At 34.1% G+C, this 17747-nt stretch overlaps 1 protein-coding gene across 4 annotated transcripts in view; it reads right to left on the bottom strand.

Moving 5' to 3' along the window:
- LOC136846046 (zinc finger protein 142-like) overlaps window positions 1-17747 on the bottom strand; it is a 524659-nt gene that overhangs the window by 308581 nt on the left and 198331 nt on the right. For all 4 annotated transcript variants that reach the window (XM_067116709.1, XM_067116710.1, XM_067116708.1 and 1 more), the window contains exon 3: window positions 6316-6465. In XM_067116709.1, the coding sequence (XP_066972810.1) occupies window positions 6316-6397 (82 nt within the window). In that variant the 5' untranslated portion in view covers window positions 6398-6465. The remainder of the gene's footprint in view (window positions 1-6315; window positions 6466-17747) is intronic.

The following is a 17747-nucleotide window of genomic DNA, read 5'->3' on the forward strand; positions in this document are numbered from 1 at the left end:
AATAAAAGCATGGCGTCCTCTGCCAGTTTCCAAACAACCGATTCGATGAACATATTACTCCATATGTCCCGTATATCATAGCCTCAGGAGTTATCGCTCATTCTTTGGAGAGGATTAACAATTTTATCGTTGGTAAGAGTCATGTTCAGTAAAACGCCGAAAGAAGTGGAGACAAGGGCAAGAATTGCAGAATTAGTAAGAATGGATGGACAATTCGCGTATTTTCTCTTGCAGTACACCTTGGCTCTAACGTTGCTTTGAAACTGTCTCACTGTCTCCCACCTGTGCGTTTCCTTCGCAACTATGTCTTATGCAAGTGGTTGCCAATGAAAAGGAGAACCGGGTGGTTGAGGTGATAGTGGTAGTGGTAGTGGAGGAGGAGGAGGAGGAGGAGGAGGAGGAGGGGATGAAGGGGAGGAACTGGAGGTGAGAGTGGAGGCATTCAGTCTTATTCGTGAAAGCCTCTTGGATGTAGGTCACCCGCCAGGAAAGAGAGAGAGAGAGAGAGAGAGGGAGATCTCAAGAGAGAGAGAGATGGTCAGAAGTTGCGAAGAAGACTGAAGAGCACTGAGAGAAAGACCTAAAAAGAATAATAACTTAAGAGGAATATTTCCATCACGAGGGAGGTTATTATGTTCACTGTTGAAAGGGACGGGGTCTAAGAATGGAAATCACTGTTTAGAAGAGAAGTCGAGGACTGAAATGAATTAAGGGGAAAATGCCATTAAACGTTTCATTTCGGATATAAGACAAGACGTTACTAATGAAAATCGATGCTACGTCAAATATTTTGCCGAAAACCATCCGAAACCATAGACAGGTATAAGCAAAATTGTAAGACAATAAAACAATTGTACTGACTTTTATACCGAAGCCAGTTATATGTATTAATAATAAAGAAAAGCAGATGATGCAGGCGATGAAGAGCTCGAAACGATGTACCAAGAAATGCTAATGAAGAAAAGGAAAGGTGAACGTAGGAGTATGGCGCTGCAACATACGAAAACAAACTGTGTTGAGAGTTCCGAAGAAGCCAAAGTGGAATGGGCAGGGTCTAGTTTAACTTGAAGCCGCCGGAGTCGATGATAGGAATGACAATGAAGTGTGAGGATTACGAGAATGAGAACATGCCTTTAGTGATGAAATCTCAAGCAGTACACACGCATATGCATACACCTATCTACTTATCTATCTATCTATCTATCTACATATAGATATATATAATGTATATATTTTATATATATGTGAACATAAACTACAAGACATTCTGTATGTGTAGAAAACCTACAAATCTATAGCAATACATATTTGCTATATTTGATTACTTTCCAACTGAGGCTGCACAACGCTTGAAACAGAGAGATCACAAAAAGAATCTAAATACAACAGCTGATCCTCAGGGTAAAATAACTTTCAGTATTCCTCTACCGCTTTAAAAACTCCATGTGATAATACAGAATTCACATTGATCGCACCTGCTCCTTTATCAAACATTCTTATTCTTTTGAAAAACAAAAATAATGCACTTCTTGATAACAGAATATGCATAAAAACTTAAGGACTGCGGATATCTTCTATTGAACCACAAAATATTACAACGGGAAACCAGATCTCAACTACATACAGGTGCAATTTTGCGCCCTTTATTTTGTTTTTTCACGAGTTTTTTTAACAAAACAAACCAGGGATACAAAACATAATAAAAAATCACCAATTTTGTAGAATTTTTCAAGTAAATTCTTTTGCTTATGATCTTTCCTAAAAAACCCGGTTTCATAATGGAAATCTAGAATACCATGTAAGTTCTGTTACAAAGAAGGAGTCTTGTAGGAGTCACAGAAGTTCAACATGGAATATCTGGTTGATTGGCATATATATATATATATATATATATATATATATATATATATATATATATATATATATATATATATATATATATATATATATATATATATATATATATATATATATATATATATATATATATATATATATATATATATATATATATACATATATATATATATATATACATATATATATAATGTATATATTATAAATGATGACGATTATCTGCACTATTTATTAACATTATAACCTATATATGATATATATACCTATATATATATTTATATATATATATAGAATATATATATATAATGTAATGTGATTAGAGATCCTCTGCTGAAGGGTTAACTGCTCGGCTCACGTTTACTGGGTTCATGGCAGGCTATTGAGCTAGAGGGCTATTACATTTTGATGCCACCCCCTCCAAAGAAGAAAACGTTTACGTATAATATTTCTAGATTTTTCTTAAAACATACTTTCATATGGATATGTCTGCATTGGTATACAGTAAATTCCCAATTTTCACCGAATCCCCCTCTATTTCAGCAAAGCTTTATTATTTTAATAGCCTTAAGTTAAAAAAAATCTTATAAACACAATAAATGAAGCTATTTAAAACCATAAATATCAGTTCTCTCCAGAAACACCTTCACAAAATCAAATTACGCAATATCCTGATGTCCTTAGTTCTTTTTCCTTACCTTCGGGCGAGTCGGTGCTAATGACGCCACACCCCACTGTTTGCGTCATCCTTGTGACGTCATATCCTGGTTGGCCATTGAAGCATCCGCAATGCATCTTTGAACGTCCTTGTCTCAAGGGAGATGACGTAAACAAAGAAAGACCTTCTTTCTCATTTCACGAAATAAGGATAAAACAAGGGTTCAACTACAGGCTCCCATTATTCCATCAACAACGATGGAACGTAAAAGGGAGGAAAAATGAAGAGATGCAACTTTCATACGCTGGAGAACGTGCGTTAGAATACCTTAAGTTCAAGTTTCATAACCTTCAAGTGCTGCAGATTATAAAAGGTCTTACTAATCTTTAGACCAAGACTATTCACTCGCCGATGCTAACTAGCATTACTGACAACATGCAGCGGTCCTCTAGATGTAAAATCTAACTTTTTTACTTAAACGCATCCATTTTTAAAGTAACTCTTTAGGTAATTTTACGATCCCGGTTTAATCATTGCACACAAGGTGATATCAGAAGAAATGATAGCTCAGAGAGAGAGAGAGAGAGAGAGAGAGAGAGAGAGAGAGAGAGAGAAAGAGAGTTGGCACTACACATTAGGTGATGCGAGTATTTTTATCAGTGTGAACTAAAGAGAAAGAATATAAGTCTTTGCAATTATGCATAGTGACAAAAGTCTCTTTAACCACGTTGGTAATGGGGGTGGGAGAGTCCTAACAATTAACAAAATAAGATGATAAAAGTCTGTTGAACGCTGGTTACAAAATCTTACAGTTTGTAAGGGATTCTTTTCTGAACTTTTCCACACCTTATGCCAAGCTTTGGTTAAAACGTAATCTGAACAAGACCCCTCACTGCATTACAAGGTTCAGTGTAATTAAATGAAAGCTGGAGCCGAGAATAATAATCTGAGTCGTTATGTTACTGAAAAGTCCCACTACACAATGAAATGTAATCCTTCTGTTACAGCGCTCGATCAAAAGTGACTTAATACATTCACGAAATTAAGTATCTTTCTCGCATTAAAAATGAAACAGGTAGTGTACAAGCAGCTTTTCTTTTCACAGCATTCTCCAGTATGACAGACGTAAGTAACACGAGGTTTTTATTGCAAATCGGACATAGAGAGAATTTGGCACTGCAATCTTCAGCGTCTTCATCTATTTTCAGCTTCCAGTCTACTTGCTTAATAGTTCACTAGATCCTGCGAGGAGTGGCTTCTTCTCAAGGCCGTGTTATATGGTAGAAGGGGATTGCCTTTCTTGAGTACACATTTTTTTTTTGCAAAATATAAGTAATTATGTCATTTCTTAACGATACTGAATTTATTTCTGGCCTCTATAATACGAAGCATTGCAACCTTAAGTATTCTTCAAAGAGGAGGTGACTCTTTGAATAAGTGGGCATTATCGTTATTAATCTTTATCATTTATGTATAAAATCATAAAATGCCATCAATAAATCAATGGGCATCGCCGCCAAGGTAAGAAAGGAAAAAAGTAGCTTCGCAAATGTTATGCAACTAAAAGAAATATGTCATTTTTGAACAGATTTAGATCATAATCTTGATTACCTAAGTGAAAATTGTTGCTAAATGTGCAAGCATAAAAAAGCGGGTGCGTCAAGAAGAATAATATACGAAGAATATATCGGGTAACAAACAATGCTGAGCGTTAAATGTCGGTATATGAAGAAGATAAGAATATAAGCCTTGCAGAGATGAAAAGTTGAATTAAGTGTTGAAAGACGGCTTGATTTTGTAAGGGGGATGCAACACTACAGGGTGATGAAAAGGATATAGAATCGGGAATGCCTGGTAAGGCGGGGGAGATACAGATCTTGAAAATGTTTCCTCGATAAGCTAGAGGTGTAAGAATGAATGCGATTCAATATTCAGAAATATCAATAATGTATTCAACATGGAGGCGAACGGACCAGTTGATACCCTCCTGTTAAAGAATCTCTGATGGCGGCATGTGATACCGTTATAACGACAGAGAAGGCAATTTCACTCATTTCAATTCTTCAGTTATTTGGTTAGAAATGACAAGTTTTAACAAAAACGCTCCGATGACAATACCGATGAGAAGGGAATCAAGAAATGGAAATATTAGTTATGAACCCAAAGAGGGAGAAAAATCGAACGCGAATTAAATAACGGTTTGTATATCATAAATCGATAGCGTCAGTAAGGGTACACCTTTATTTCATCAGTGACAGTAACGATCGGATTATCAATTATTTGATTCTCATAAAATTAAAAGCGACGTCAGATGCCATTTTCTAAGCGCTCACGGACAAAAGAAATTTCTGATAAAATTATCAAAGCGACTGGTTTTCAAGCCAACATTCTGTACGTGAGTTTTTTTTTTTTTTTTTTTTTTATCTAAGGTCTTATGGGAACAAAACTTTTTCTTATTTTCCCCACAATTGTCCCAGAATGAGGATTTCACAAAAGTGATTTTTTTCTTTTATTGTTCCTTATATTTCCGTAAGCAACTGAAATGGAAAATTATGAAGAAAGCATTATCATTACGTGAAATGGAATTTGGATTTTCAGAAGTGATACCGATGGTTTATGACACTTATTGTATCCTAGTCTTGTGAGCTGGTACTTCATTTGCATGTACCGGAATATTTCTTTTCCTTTCTCGTACTATCCGTGTCTGTCGCAACAAAGAAATGCAGAGTAGAAAATAGTGCCAACGTATACTTCTTACCAATGTCGAATTATTTGACATACAATTTGATGAATTTGATTATCTTGAACATCTAGATCAGTACAACTGCCTGAAAGGGGAAAGGAATGAAAGCCCTCTGTACTGGGCAAAGTGGTCCCTTGACACCTCTATAGATGTAGATGTTGATGACCTACAAAGCGTGTTGCACGAGATACGCAGCTGTTGGGACGCGGGCAAGAAAAGTACAAATGAAAATGACTTTAGAGTCCATAGGCTAATTCTTAATTACCACCGTAAGGACAAAGGAAACGCCACTGTGCATAACCTGGTTAATACGCCAAAAAGGGGATAAGAGATTGTGATGAACCAACAATAACTTTTCTGAAAATTCCATATCCTTAATTCACATAATGTAAATGTTAATTTTTCCATTTCCGCTGCTTACAGAACTTGAAGGAACAGTCACGAAAAAAAAAAAATCATACCCTATGTGAAATCCTTACCTGGGATAATCGTGATATGGGTAGAATAAGGAAGATTTTCTCTAATAATTTCGGTCCATTAAAAAAAAACTAACGTTTAATTAAATAAGCGAACAAAACATTACATGAAAACCAGTCGATTTAGTAATTTAATCTAAAAGTTCTATAGTTGGTAAGCATTCAGAAATTAAATCTGACATCACTCGTAATTTAATACCAGATTTTTTATAAGAAGACAATAATTGATAACACAGCTGTTGCTATCACTGATACAAATCAACGAACTGACGCTATCGAATGTAAAATCAGCGATTACCAGAGTGAAAGTTGGCAGTAAGTCATTCATATCTTGTATAGTGAACTAACAATGGCATGAATTAGGAGCTCGATAACTCAATTGTTCTCATGAATGCTTTACTGGTGAAAGTTCTTCAACAGGATTTCTTCACATCCGTACATGGTTGAAGATCACATTATGTGATATGGAAATGAGTGCACATACTTGTCATAGAGAATGTAATGGGTTCCACTGTCCACATGCATATATGCTTACAGGGTAGTCTGGTTATCATATAAACTTGACTTCAGCAATATGATCTTACCTGAATTAAACTGCAGTAGCTGTGAGAATAACAACATCAACACATATGCTCTCCACAATGCGAAGGTTGTCAATTGTCCCATTAGATTGAAATATGAATCCTTTGAAGTATCAATTCATAGGTGATGGGTATTCGGTTTTAACGGTAGACCTGCAAATAAAACACAAAATAACAAAATCTCAACGGAAAACCTACTGATATTACAATCATATGAGCTTGAATTGAAGATACTTTTTCAGAAAGACACATACTAACCCATAAAAATTACAGAAATGGTATACCTAAGGTAACTACGTAGTGCTTATTATTATTCTTATGCCTGCTGTTTAAAAATTAACGATGGAACTTATATCGATACAAGATACATTTGGATTCTTGTGCACGTGCGCAGAGCAGAGAGAGAGAGAGAGAGAGAGAGAGAGAGAGAGAGAGAGAGAGAGAGAGAGAAATTTTTTTCCTGACTACCATATACAGAAACACAACATAATGTCTACGATTTATCAGTGAATCCAACCATACACCTCCACAACCAATGCGGCATCGTAAAGCAGGGCAATGGTATAGCTTGTGACGGCAGAAGCGTTTCTTTCCCATCTGAAACGGTACACGTGACGTATAATGTGCCAATAGCGTGACTGGGAGGCATGCTTCGTTCAACTGCCAATTGTTAATCGATAGCTAAGCCTCAGAAAGGCCACAATGAATCTCTTGCTTAGACAGGCAACTGTTGCTACTGTTGAGACGAGCAGGCTCTAAAAGACTAGCATGTTAGACTTCTTCCGCTGAGGAGACCTTGAGTATCATTCAGTGGAATTATATAAACGCAAGACAACCACTCGCGAATTCACTTTTAGATTTGATCCAGCTGATATTTCAATCACGAAAGCTTTTACGGGTGTTAAAATCTCACTCTTTCTTTCCATGAATGCCATAGCTTGCAACTCAAATGATGCACATTTGTTTTTCAGGACAATCTTGAATAAATCAAGATCTCCCTTCAAGAATATAAGATGCACACTGGACTTCATTATATTCGTAAATTTATGTAAACAGGCGACTTTACTGTAACCCTCCTTCGAAAAATCGTGAAAATATATTGGATTAAATCAATTTTATCTGTCTGTACTTGCACTGTCTTCTTGTGCATATGTGCTCTAATAATTTTGTTTAAGTCTTTTCCTTTTCTGAATAACTAACATCAACATCGATTAGGATAATGATTTACTTTGACACACCACAAACAAAATGTCTTTTGATGACAAAAATCCACTAATTTTCATACAAGGATTCTTTTACCGGATATATTTCTTTAAAGGTTGCTTAAGAAGCAGACTTCATACAAACGCATATATACCATTAAACCAGTTAAATTTTCATTTTGGAACTTTTCGACTATATTCTGCACTCCATATCTCTCTCTTTGTGCCTCTCTCTATCTCTCTTTCATAACAACCTTCACCTTTTTCCTACACCAGACTCTCCATTATTAGCTTTTTCTCTTGCTCGCCTTGTTCTTTTCTAGTTCTTTTTGGCCGACTCCATCCAATTACTTCCTGATTTAAAGTCATGTCATCCTATATCTCACCATTTAATCAAGCTTGTCTTGCCACTATTACAGCTTGGTTACATTTATTTGAATTATCTCTGAGTAAATAATGAATAAAGTTACAGCTGTCTTACAGATGGTAAAAATGACATGAGATGCTCGTAACTTGTTGACTTGGAAACAAACATTACTGGTAGATCATGCAAAATGATCGCGTTCAGTGGTGTCAACCTATGACATTTATAGAGCATCGGAAGCGTACTACCAAGCTCAAGGACCATTATTTTTAATTTGAAGAGCAACCAAAATTATGTTTTCCACCATTTTTATTTATCTATTAATGCTATAACATTTCGCAATATAAAAGAAACCATCATTATGGCAACGTAATATAAATGAAATCAAAAGGTCTCATGCAATTACTTAGAACTTTCACATTTCTAGTTAAGGCAATTGCTACTCCCGAAATTAATTCATTGTTTTTACCCAAGCGACGAAACTGAAAGCATTATAAGCACCATGAAATATGTCATTGTAATTACCTGAAACGAAACGGCCATATTGCTCCGATATATTATGCCTTGGGAGCTATCCTAAAATGAAGCTTCGAGAAGGTCACGGAATGGCGGTTAGTAAGTCTAATATATATATATATATATGATTATTATCACTTTTGTACGTGATTCATTTATCACACATTACCACAGGTGAAAAATAAGAAACGGGGTGTAGGTCCTGACCGGTTTCGACTTTATTTCCAAGCCATTGACGAAGGACTGATACAGAGTGTGAGAAGTCACAAATATATATACTACAAGAACAGTACTGACGAACATACACAACCGTTAGAGGCTCCATATCCCTATTCAGGCCGGTGTCGAGGTAGGAGTGTCCTTTAAAACTCATTTGGCTAAAAATCACAATAGACTCTCAGGGGACATTGCTGATAAACAGACCATACCCCACCTCAGATCCACACCTGACAGGTGTCATGGAGGCGGAGTTTGGAAACTCATTAACATTACTACCCTCGTACTGTGTTTACAAATATGATAATCCTATTTTCATATATCTCTACTGCCTACCTTAAAGTTTAAACAATTTACAAATTTCTTTTGATATTAAAGGATCAAGTTTATACATCCCTTGACTGATATTCATATTATGGTTGTAACTTTCTTTTATGAAGCTAGATTCAATGATGTTCCTTTCCAGTGCATTATTAGAATATACAATCCTTTTTGCCCCTTCCCAGTTGATAGCATGATTGTTCTCACTAACATGTACAAATATACCACTGTTCCTTGTGCATATCTCACACATTTCTTATGTTGTTCAATTCTTTTTCCAGTGCTTTCCCGGTTTGGCCAATATAAAAGTTGTCACAAGACTTACACGGAATTTTATATACACACCCTTTAATATTGTCTGGGGAGTTCTTGATAAGTACATTTTTCATTGTTGTATTGTTCTTAAATGCGACATTAACACCAAAATTCTTAAGAAGATGAGGGATATCTTTCATACTATTATTATAAGGCAGAACAAGCAAATTTTTTGTGTTGTAAGGTTCTTTCTGGTTTTGATACATAGTCTTTTTGCCGCTTCAAATGCACTGTTTAATACACTATCAGGATATTTCAATTTTTTGCCTGCAATCCTAATCTTATCTATTTCATCATCAATATATTCAGGCTACATACCCGTAATGCTCTTAAAAACATAGATGAAAACACTGACTTTTTAACCTTATTGCTTTGTCCAGAATAGAAATGCACATAGGAAGAAATATTAGTGGGTTTTCTATACACACTATATTTAAACCCACTACTATTTCTTCGTATGAGGACATCCAGAAACGGTAAGCACCCATCATTTTCCATTTCCATCGTGAATTTAATTGATGGTACTAATTGATTTAACTTAGCAAAAAGTTTTTTACATCTTGGTTCCCTGGCCATACACAAATTATGTCGTCAACATACCTAAACCATGTTACATTACGTGGGATTATGTTGTTTAATATCTTCTTTTCAAAAAAGATTTATGGTGGCTATTAATGAACTGAAAAAAGATAAAAATATACACATGACAAAAGCAGATAAATCAGGGGCCCTTGTAATTTTAAATAAAAGTGGATATATAGAAAAAATGCAAAATCTTTTAGGTGATGATAACACATATAAAGAATTAAATAAGAACCCGATAGACAATGTGAATAGTGGTTTCAATAAGAAAGTGAAAAACCTGTTAAAAGGTAACGAAAGCCTTATAAAGAAGTTGTGTGTGACCTCCCCATCGCTACCATACATGTATGGTACAATAAAAACTCACAAAGCAAACTTTCCTGCCAGGCCAATTATTAGTTCAGTTGGTTCCGCATCATACAAGTTAGCGAAGTACTTAGTAGATATTCTCAACCCATTAGTAGGTACCATCTCAAATGCAAATATCAAGAATAATGTGGACCTGATAAATAAACTAAATAGTGTAGAGATTAATAGTGAATCCAGGCTTGTAAGTTTTGATGTTGTATCACTATTCACAAAGGTGCCAATAGATGATCTGATGGCGTTTTTATCTGAATTGTTAGAGAACACACAGCTGGATATCCCATTTTCTAAAAGTACTTTAATTGAACTGATTAAATTATGTGTAAAAGATTGTAAATTTGAATTTAATGGTAAATTTTACTCACAAAATTTTGGTATGGCAATGGGAAACCCTCTATCCCCAGTGTTAAGTAACTTATATATGGAATTTTTTGAAAAGAAGATATTAAACAACATAATCCCACGTAATGTAACATGGTTTAGGTATGTTGACGACATAATTTGTGTATGGCCAGGGAACCAAGATGTAAAAACTTTTTGCTAAGTTAAATCAATTAGTACCATCAATTAAATTCACGATGGAAATGGAAAATGATGGGTGCTTACTGTTTCTGGATGTCCTCATACGAAGAAATAGTAGTGGGTTTAAATATAGTGTGTATAGAAAACCCACTAATATTTCTTCCTATGTGCATTTCTATTCTGGACAAAGCAATAAGGTTAAAAAGTCAGTGTTTTCATCTATGTTTTTAAGAGCATTACGGGTATGTAGCCCTGAATATATTGATGATGAAATAGATAAGATTAGGATTGCAGGCAAAAATTGAAATATCCTGATAGTGTATTAAACAGTGCATTTGAAGGGCAAAAAGACTATGTATCAAAACCAGAAAGAACCTTACAACACAAAAAATTTGCTTGTTCTGCCTTATAATAATAGTATGAAAGATATCCTCATCTTCTTAAGAATTTTGGTGTTAATGTCGCATTTAAGAACAATACAACAATGAAAATGTACTTATCAAGAACTCCCCAGACAATATTAAAGGGTGTGTATATAAAATTCCGTGTAAGTCTTGTGACAACTTTTATATTGGCCAAACCGGGAAAGCACTGGAAAAAAGAATTGAACAACATAAGAAATGTGTGAGATATGCACAAGGGAACAGTGGTATATTTGTACATGTTAGTGAGAACAATCATGCTATCAACTGGGAAGGGGCAAAAAGGATTGTATATTCTAATAATGCACTGGAAAGGAACATCATTGAATCTAGCTTCATAAAAGAAAGTTACAACCATAATATGAATATCAGTCAAGGGATGTATAAACTTGATCCTTTAATATCAAAAGAAATTTGTAAATTGTTTAAACTTTAAGGTAGGCAGTAGAGATATATGAAAATAGGATTATCATATTTGTAAACACAGTACGAGGGTAGTAATGTTAATGAGTTTCCAAACTCTGCCTCCATGACACCTGTCAGGTGTGGATCTGAGGTGGGGTATGGTCTGTTTATCAGCAATGTCCCCTGAGAGTCTATTGTGATTTTTAGCCAAATGAGTTTTAAAGGACACTCCCTACCTCGACACCGGCCTGAATAGGGATATGGAGCCTCTAACGGTTGTGTATGTTCGTCAGTACTGTTCTTGTAGTATATATATTTGTGACTTCTCACACTCTGTATCAGTCCTTCGTCAATGGCTTGAAATAAAGTCGAAACCGGTCAGACCTACACCCTGTTTCTTATTTTTCACCTGTGGTAATGTGTGATATATATATATATATATATATATATATATATATATATATATATATATATATATATATATATATAAAATATATTACATAAAAATTTCTGTTTATGTATTTATATTGTCTTTTAACCAACAACGGATACTACCACATTCATACTTCAACTTCTGAATTATAATGGAAGCTGCCTATACACGAAACTGAAACATCACTAGTATCTTCATAAACCTATTCATGCACTGTCCCATTCACCTCTTTCTTCCCTGTACGCCAACAATTCTTAGACAATACGGTCTTTCTTTTCCAATGTATCTTTCAAACCCTGTATACCATGCTTTCTGTATCTGAGTCTTCTTTTTCTTCTTAACAATTCCGAATTATACATCTTTCTCACCAACTTATTGTCTTTCATTCTTTCCGTATGACCAAGGTATCTTGAAACTCTTGTTCATTTTGTCCCCATGCTAACCCTTTCACAGTTATCTCTACTTATTTCTACGCTTGTTCTACTTTCAATTCCTCTTACCCTACATTATATTATATATATATATATATATATATATATATATATATATATATATATATATATATATATATATATATATACACACACAAAATTCTGAAGGTAGATTAGACCATGAGGTCAATCCTTGAGTGTAAAAAATCTTGGGTATTCAAGTTACGATTATTCGTCTCATTTTCCCTCTATAACGTGTCGAGACTGAATCTAAGGTTAGTAAAATCCCTTTATTTCTTATCAATATACATATCCATTATCCCATCTCTTCCCCCATTCATCCATATCTTCATTTCCTTAAATGTGACGGACAAACAATGCTCGATCGGTCGATAACATCTTTAATTTCCTTTTCTATTGTTTCCTTGAATATAAGAAAGTTAAACACAAATAACATTTTGTTCTATTCATCGTGATAGTTAACATAAAAGGAAGAAATACGCATAATAAGCGTTAGATTTCGGTAGGGTTGACATGGCTAATGGAAAGTACATCGTAAAGGAAGAATGAAAAAAAAATAAAAGAACACAGAAGTACCGCCAAGACTCACCAAAAAGGTATACGCATGACTATCTTGTCTCGCGTATTTAGAAAAAAAGCAAAAGTTCGATAGCAACAAGAAGAAAATGAAAAATCAAGATATAGTCAGGGGAATGGATTTTGATGAACCAGTAACTGAACGTATAAGACAAAATCTATACAAAAATCTCAAGCTGAACTGTCAAATGGTAAGGAGTGTTACGAAATTGAAAGCACTGATTGCACTTTTTTTATGCGGACGGTGACAGCCAAGGTAACCGATTTCGTTTTATCGACTGCTTTGGCTCGTCGGTACATCAGCCTTTTAAGATGCTTATTGCCAGAAACTTTGAAAGGTATATTAGTGAAATACTTACTAACATATCAGTTTAAAAAATGCTATTACATTTATAGTCATGCTTCTCTTTGACAGTTAAGCACGACACCAACCTATAAGTGCTGCGGAATGGCAAAAATGGTCAAACGTACAGTACGGTGCCCGAAGCTTTTAAGGATAAGGACGATTCAGTTTTGTGAAAAATTTACCCTATCGTGCCCCTTTTGACCATAAATTAACTAGGTACCTAGTGTTCAGCTGACTGTGTTAGATCGCAGTCAAGGTAAAAGAGAAGTGGAAAAGAGATTGCTAAGACCGGAAGGTTAACGTTATCCAGAGTCACTGCTATATACATAAAACACACATATATACATATACATATATAAAAACATATATATACATACTGTATATATATAAATTAATATATAAAATATACATACATATAAATATATATATATATATATATATATATGAATATATATATATATATATATATATATATATATATATATATATATATATATATATATATGTGTGTGTGTGTGTGTGTGTAAAATCTGCTATGATACGACTGCCTACTCCAGGTCACGGGTGTATGACCTGGATGTCTTGAAAGTAGCACTGGTGCTATAAAATGGCGGAAGGCCCACTGCCTGAGAGCGCCCTCCAGCCAGTTTGGAGAGTTTAACTTTCGACATCCTACATCCCATCTGGTTAACGTTACTGGTTACAGTGCTAATATTTAGTGATCGTGTCTTTGCTGGTATCATCATGTTTGGAGAGACTGTGATAAATTACAGAATTTAGGAGTTGTAAGAATGACTTGAGACATAAATAACAAGTGCCTTTTTAATTTTGGACCAAGGAGTCTCTGCATATATACATATTTACAAAATACACATTTGAAGTAATTTACTTATAATGAGCTATGAGCCTGTGAGCTACATGAAGACTGATCACTTTAACGCCGAATCCTACGCTCGATAATTTACGTCCAATTCAATATTAACAGAATTAAATAGATGCTGAACAGTATAAAACATGTGTTAAAAATCAGAAATTCTTAAAGAGAGATTTTCTAACCTGCTGCTGAATCTGTACACTTTAAATGATAGACTGAATTTCAGGTAAGTCAGTTCTTTAAGCAAGAAACTTTTACGATGAAATGACAAGAATATATATATATATATATATATATATATATATATATATATATATATATATATATATATATATATATATATATATATATATAATATATATATATAAATATATATATATATATACACAAGTAAACATACATACATATACTTATGTATATATACATATATAAAATTTATATGGGTGCCACTATATCCGACTGGTCAAATCGACTGTTTATCGTTGATTCTATACCAAAGGCCACGTTCGAAACCTGGCCTGGGGAGAAGCCTCATCAATATTTGTAGCTTAATATTTGTGAATATAAAGACAGGTACAAATGCATGTGACAAAAATTAGACCCACACACACACACATATGTTATATATATATATATATATATATATATATATATATATATATATATATATATATATATATATATATATATATATATATATATATATATATATATATATATATATATATATATATATATATATATATGTGTGTGTGTGTATGTATGTATGTATGTATGTATGTATGTATGTACGTGTGCATGAATGTATGTATGCATGTATATATATATACATATAGTTGTGTGTGTGTGAGCGTGTGTGTGTGTATTTATGATGATAATAAAGTCTTCCCGCCTTTGAATGAAACAGAATAAGTCTAGGCCACATCCAATTTGACATTTAGCATCACCCCTGACCTTAAGCAGATAAGTGAAAATACGTCTGGACGCTAAACTACGGGACTGAGTCTAGAAAGATTTTGCGCTAATAACAAGTCAACCAGAATAAGCAAAATCCATTTGCAAAAGAGAAAAACGTTCAGAGGTTTCTAAGGATAATAAAGAACTAAATATTAGATTGTAAGATATAAAGATAAAATATAGTAACACATTAAATCATATTTGTAATCAATTAGCAAAAAGAACAAACTTCTGAAAAAAAATTACTTTTAATGAGAATGATATAAAGAAAGAAAATACACACCTTGACACATAAAAAGGTTGTTGTTCTAAAGATAATTTATAGTAAAAGAGCAAAATCAATAAATACCCAATCAGAACAATGACATTTACAGATTACATTAGGTGTATATTTTTTTTGCTTATCTTAGTCGTCAAGGACACAAACGCTTGTGCCAGTGTATGACTGAGTTTAATTTGCAACAGTTTATCGACAATATCTTTCGCCGAATAAAGGAAAGGGCCAATAATATCTGGTAAAGCTAGTGAACTACAAAGAGCCATATTACAATAAACAATCGTATACGGGGATGCTTTTATTTGAACTTTAAGAATTCATGTTAAAAATTTTAACAACCCTACCTTGCAACAAACTTTAGTCATTTGGTGCTAACTGGAAGAGGTCATAATAACGTCCGACAGTAGAAAACATTGCAAAGTGTTTACAAAAACGATTCAGTAGGAGAAAAAACTGGGAAATTCATTATGACAAAAGAGGAGTACTTCCATTACTGTTTAAACTTGATTTTCAAAATGATACACAAGTCACACACCCACTTTAGTTAGGAGAATTGTCATATTAAAACCTAGTTAGCAGCAATTTATAAAATAAAAATCGTGAACGTTTGAATTATAATAATATTAATAATATTGTATTCATACACACACACATATATATATATATATATATATATATATATATATATATATATATATATATATATATATATATATATATATATATATATATATATATATATATATATATATATATATATATATATATATATATATATATGCATATATGCAGGGTGTTTCGAAATTAGAGGCCCCCTCTACAGCATAAACTAAAATTGATATGGACAAAAACAAAAGTAATTCAGAACAGGTATTTATTTCAGTTTCTCTCCGAGTATTTAATATTTTGTGTGGCCTCCATCTGCCTGTACCACAGCCTGCATTCTTGAAGGGTATGATTTCAGCAAATTGCAAAAAAGCTGAGACTCAAACTCCATTTCCCTGAGCACTTCGGTCGCCTCTCTTCGCAGGTCATTGAGGCTTGGTATACCATCATAGTTCGCTGTGCGTGATTCATCACGATCCTTTAAGATACTACCAATGTTTACACACACATTAAGGTCAGGGGAACTACCTGGAAATTCAATTGTCGAGAAGAAATCGATACCACTGTTTCGAAGCAGCTCCTGTGTCTGAAGAACCTCGAAACATGGTGCCTTATCATGCAAAAATGTGACTTTCAACAGATAACACATTTTCAGGATCTTTGAGGAAAGGAAATACTCCACCAGTAAGCACAGTTTCTCTGAAGTATTCGCCATTCCATGACTGTCCTTTTTCTTTGATGATCCACATTAACCGTTTGGCTGTGAAACAGAGAAAAATTCCCAAACATTCAAGAAAATTCACAACTTGGCAATAGCCCATGTCATCACTGATATCATCCAACTTTGCAGACCAAATGATATCATTTTTATGATTTGGCTTTCTGACTGTGTAAATGAAGAATTCATCTGATGCGGCAACATGGAAAAAGTCAACTTCATCCCAGTCTTTAAGAAATGAACCACAAAACCATGCACGGTCTTCTCTCTGTTGCTGAGTGATGTTGGGCTTGCTGATAACATGAAATGGCTTGATACCAAATTTTTTCAATTCACGATATATAGCACTATAACTTCTCTTCTTTCCCCTTTTTGTTTCTAGTTCAAGCGCCAATTTACATAAAGACTCTTGGTCTACCCACTGCCTCAGCGATGATGTCTTTTGACTCCTGAGAAAGGACTTCAGGCCTTACAAGACTCACTATTTCCGCGATGACAGTCATATGGATTTTTGTTCCAGTTTCTTTTTACAAAGGATTCATCTCTTTCAATTGTATTTAGCTGTCTGGGAACATGAAATGAAGGATGCGCCAGCATCCCTGGCCTCTCTGAAGGTTATAGCCCGGATTCGGTCAATCCATCTGATTTCATCCGAGTCGTTAGCCATGGCTGTATCTAACTCCGCCACTCAGTCTGAAAATACAAGAAATGTAAAATGAAAAATAGCTTAATAGAAACTTAAAATAATGTACTTGGAGATAGGCTATAGAAGAAAACTTCATAACTTTCCATTTGTTCTGTGGAGGGGGGGCTCTAATTTCGAAACACCCTGTATATATAAGCACGTGAAAATAACATGAAAAGTTTAAGATAACAATTCATTCACTTTACATTATTTCAGAGACGATCCGATATTTTCATGATGCTAAAAGTTTAAAAAGAAAAAAAGTCATGTGAATGGAAGA

Source organism: Macrobrachium rosenbergii, chromosome 14 (assembly GCF_040412425.1).
Source record: "Macrobrachium rosenbergii isolate ZJJX-2024 chromosome 14, ASM4041242v1, whole genome shotgun sequence".
Classification (NCBI taxonomy): Eukaryota; Metazoa; Arthropoda; class Malacostraca; order Decapoda; family Palaemonidae; genus Macrobrachium; species Macrobrachium rosenbergii.